Below are 3,935 nucleotides of genomic sequence, written 5' to 3'. Positions count from 1 at the left end.
GATCCCAAATGTGCCTTTATATATTTACATAGGCAACTAAACATTCCTCGGGTTTCAAATGCGTCTTTTTAATTTACAATATCACACACTTTCTATATCACACTTGATATATAGCCCTGAGTCATCGAGACTGCTCAGCTTTGAGATTATTTCTGATTTGCAGTTGCAGTTGGAGACGATTTCCTGATATTCCCAACTCTGTGACCATCCATTCTAGCTTTACCAAAAACCCCATTTCTAGCAGATTTTGGTGATGCCGGCCAATGTCCACAAGCGACGGCCATATCTTTCAAGTTTTGAAGGCTTTCAAGAGTCTCGATAATGGTTGGCATTTTAGGCCTGTCTTTAGGGTTCATACTTATGCATTGTAATGCCAGATGGGCAATCTCCTTTGCTCCCTTGACAGAATACTGGCCAGCAAGTCTTGGGTCCATAATATAGCGCAACCTCCGACTACTGCTAGTCAGGTAAGGTTTTGCCCAATCAATCAGATTTTGCTCGCTCTTTGGTCTCGACTTATCCATTGCTCTTTTTCCTGTTAGCAATTCTAGCAGCACCACTCCAAAGCTGTAGATGTCACATTTTGTTGTCAATTGCCCTGAAAATTTGAAATTCATCCAAATGTCAATGTATTTGATCAATGAAATGGGTCTTTGAATTAGACTCAGTCGACCCATCTAGTTATTAATTGATGTTATCATCTCACTATGATAAGTTTTTAATATAAGACAATAGTCAAAGGAAGTTCCCATTTTTCTAAAATATTCTAATGAACTGGATTGAAATCTACTTTTCTATCAAATATTAAATCATCAACTAGTTAATTCGTAAAGTTAAACAGTAACCCTGGATAGAAATTCTTAATATAACCTAACGCAATTTCTTTCTCTGCATACGAAACTCCTCATATGCACACTTCATTGCACTAAAAAAGCAATTCTAAACGGGGCTATATGTACTGAAGAAAAAAGTTGGGAAGTATGTGTGTGTGTGTATATATATATATAGCATTTTCAAGTTCTACCTGTTGAGACATATTCAGGGGCAGCGTATCCATAGGTACCCATTACTCTTGTTGTGACATGCGTTTCTGATCCTTCAGGCCCCATCTTTGCAAGTCCAAAATCTGACAGCTTTGCCGTGAAATCCTACCAAATACAGAGAAAAATGCAGCTTATATAATACTTAAATACCCTGGAATTAAAAGTAGGTTTTGTTTTTGTCATTTTACTATAGCTGTATATAAAAACTATAAAAATAAAAAGAAATATTGCACTTGTCGTCAAATATTCATTTCGTAAAATGACTTTCTGAGATTGTCAATAGTAGCTCCCTCTATGTCTCGAGTGCTACACTTACAGAATCTACCAAGACATTTGAAGTTTTGAAATCCCGGTATATAACAGGTGTCTCAGCTCCATGCAAGAAAGCAAGGCCTTTGGCTGCTCCTATTGCAATCTTTAGTCTTGTGGCCCAAGGCAATGATACTGCAGAAAGCCCTGCATTCACAGCAGATAATAATTATATAAACCCTAAACTGTAATTAAAAATAATTATAATTGTTGGACCTGGAGATATTATGCAAACGCACTTTTGAATAAGTGATTCTCTAAGCTGCCTCGAGGCATAAACTCATAAACAAGGAGTCTTTCTTCGTTCTCGCAACAGTAGCCAATCAATTTCACCAAATTCTGGTGCCTCAGCTGCCCAAGAAATATCACTTCTGCCTGCAACAAATTAATGAGCTATGAATAAATTTGTCAAAACTTACCAAAACTTAACTGGAAAAGTCTCTTTTTCTTTTCTTTTCTTTTCTTTTTTTTTTTTTTTTTTTTTTCAAATCAAATCATTTTATTAGAGATGTGCTTCCTATTGAGATTTGGCGATTAGTCCACATACAACTCTTTATTTATTTATATGAGGACGCTTTAGTCAATATCTTCTAAAAGTTTATATGGTTTGCTTGCTTTTGGCCTAGTTAGCTTCTTTCCTTTCTCTTTTACTTTTGGTCAAGGCCTAGATAAAATAATTGAGGTGATTTTTACACATTAATTTTAACTTTTCACATATGTCTCCTTATTTATAGTATTCAAACTGAATTAAATTAAATAAAAATAACAAACATGATTAAAATAATTACAGGAACCTTTAACGAAGAAAAAACACAACCGAAAGGACTAATGACTAATAAGAAATCGTTGGTTTAACCTAAGTTGTCAGACAATCCTTCTTATATTATAAAAGTTGAAACTCTTTATAAAGATCATTTCTAAAAAAACAATTATTCGAACAATTCAAAAATGATCATTATTAAAAATAGTAACCGTTATCGTTATTTATTAAATTAACCTTATCTTTTTTTAATCGGTTATATATGGTACGTAGTAATATTATTTTTCTCAAAATTGCTGTTCTTGACAAACTATTTGTATCATCATTTATAACATCTCTCTAATAAAGATGGACTCAGATGTTAGAAGCCTCACCTCTATTAGAGAGATAGTACAATTAAATGGTAAGTGTACCATATTCTATTTTCCTTCACATGTCTTTATCATGGCAGAAAATATATAGTAAAATTAAAAAATCCTTACGAGCCATTCGCGGTGTCCTTGTAGGCCTTCAATGTCGAGGAGCTTAACGGCAACGGCCTGAGCCTTCAAACCCTGCCTCAAATTCTCATCAACATAACCCTTATGCACGGTTCCAAACCCACCTTCTCCAAGCAAAAAATTGACCGAAAAATTCTGAGTCACAGCACGCAGCTCACTCAGTTGAAAATCATACAAGTCCGACCCAAAAGACTGTGCAAGATCCTCGTTGATCCTTATGGACGAAGAACGGCTGAGATCAGAAAAAGACAACCTCCGGAAGGATGGCAGTTGATGAGCAACATCCTTGGAGAGATCAGACCTTGATGGCCTACACCTGCTGAAGTTGCGAAAGATTGTTTGGTCTTCAGCTGAACAGCAGTTTGCTGTGAATGGTCTCCAAGGCTTTGAGTGCTGCTGCTGCCGCCTCGTCATTATTGGGGGAGAAGAGAATAGTTAGTGGAAAGAGATATGCGTTTGATGCAAATAATACCACCTGAACCATGGTTTCTTGTTCTAAAAGTGAGCTAATTTAACAGAGAAGGATGTGTACTTTCTTTCTTCAACTGCTCTAACCACTCTACTAAATGGGGGAATTGTATTTCGTTTGCAATCTGCTTCTTTAACATTATCCGTACTTGTCATTTGTCTTTTACGTAATGTCTTCTTGTAGAAGTTAGAAGATATTCTGCAATTGAGTAAATCTTAATCTTTCTTTTTCTTTAGGGACACACACGGTATGACCAAATTTTGCATCAAACCCACTTTTATCTGCGTTAGAACCAATCAAATAGAGATGATAATATATATATTGAATTTAACTATATGATTAAACCCCAATACAAATAATTAAATGAAGTTGTAAACAAAATCTCAACAAATATCACTAACTTGCTTTCGGAAGATAGAGGCTTGCAAGGTACATATTATATAGTCGAGCCAAGTCGAGTACAGGATGCTCAAGCTCCACTCATTATGGGAAGGTATTTAGTTTTAAAACATGACAAAGTTACCCATAGTCACATATGGGCATGGCTTAGGCTTATCCATGTGTTGATAATATGATTGTATTTGTAAAGTCATTTATGATGATACTTGTAAGTCGCGTCCTGCGCAGAGTTGCATTTGCTTAATGGGATTGGGATAGTAGCCAATGCCACTACGCTATTGCCAACAATGAACATGTAGCTTGAGGCCCATTTCACAGTGACCACCACCACCAATTCGTTCTGCTTCTTCAGTGGGTGTAATGTTTGACACAAATCGTAGTCCGTCGTCCTCACTTCCAGCACATTATGCACCGGGCTCAGCCTGAAACCTGCCTCACACCGACACCAACGTGTG

General features: G+C 36.3%; 1 protein-coding gene across 1 annotated transcript; it reads right to left on the bottom strand.

The window, feature by feature from the left end:
- LOC103961048 (probable serine/threonine-protein kinase PBL15) lies at positions 1 to 3,232 on the bottom strand. Its single transcript, XM_009373557.2, has 5 exons — positions 2,595 to 3,232; positions 1,592 to 1,727; positions 1,360 to 1,499; positions 1,025 to 1,148; positions 1 to 598 (listed from the first exon to the last, which is right to left on the bottom strand). The coding sequence occupies exons 1-5, from the start codon at positions 3,024 to 3,026 to the stop codon at positions 147 to 149; spliced, it is 1,284 nt and encodes a 427-aa protein (XP_009371832.2). The 5' UTR covers positions 3,027 to 3,232; the 3' UTR covers positions 1 to 146.
- Between the last annotated feature and the right edge of the window lie 703 nt (positions 3,233 to 3,935).

Source organism: the organism of the source record quoted next, unplaced genomic scaffold (genome assembly GCF_019419815.1).
Source record: "Pyrus x bretschneideri cultivar Hongxiangsu unplaced genomic scaffold, Pyrus_bretschneideri_v1 Contig76, whole genome shotgun sequence".
NCBI lineage: Eukaryota > Viridiplantae > Streptophyta > Magnoliopsida > Rosales > Rosaceae > Pyrus > Pyrus x bretschneideri.
Note: the sequence above shows the minus strand (reverse complement) of the source record. Positions and strands in the feature narration are given on the sequence as shown.

Coding starts and splice junctions, on each gene's coding strand:
- LOC103961048 (XM_009373557.2), bottom strand. CDS start 3,026: ATGACGAGGCGGCAGCAGCAGCACTCAAAGCCTTGGAGACCATTCACA. Junction 1,500..1,591: donor AGAGAATCACTTATTCAAAA/GTGCGTTTGCAT, acceptor CTGTGAATGCAG/GGCTTTCTGCAGTATCATTG. Junction 599..1,024: donor CCCTGAATATGTCTCAACAG/GTAGAACTTGAA, acceptor TCAAATTTTCAG/GGCAATTGACAACAAAATGT.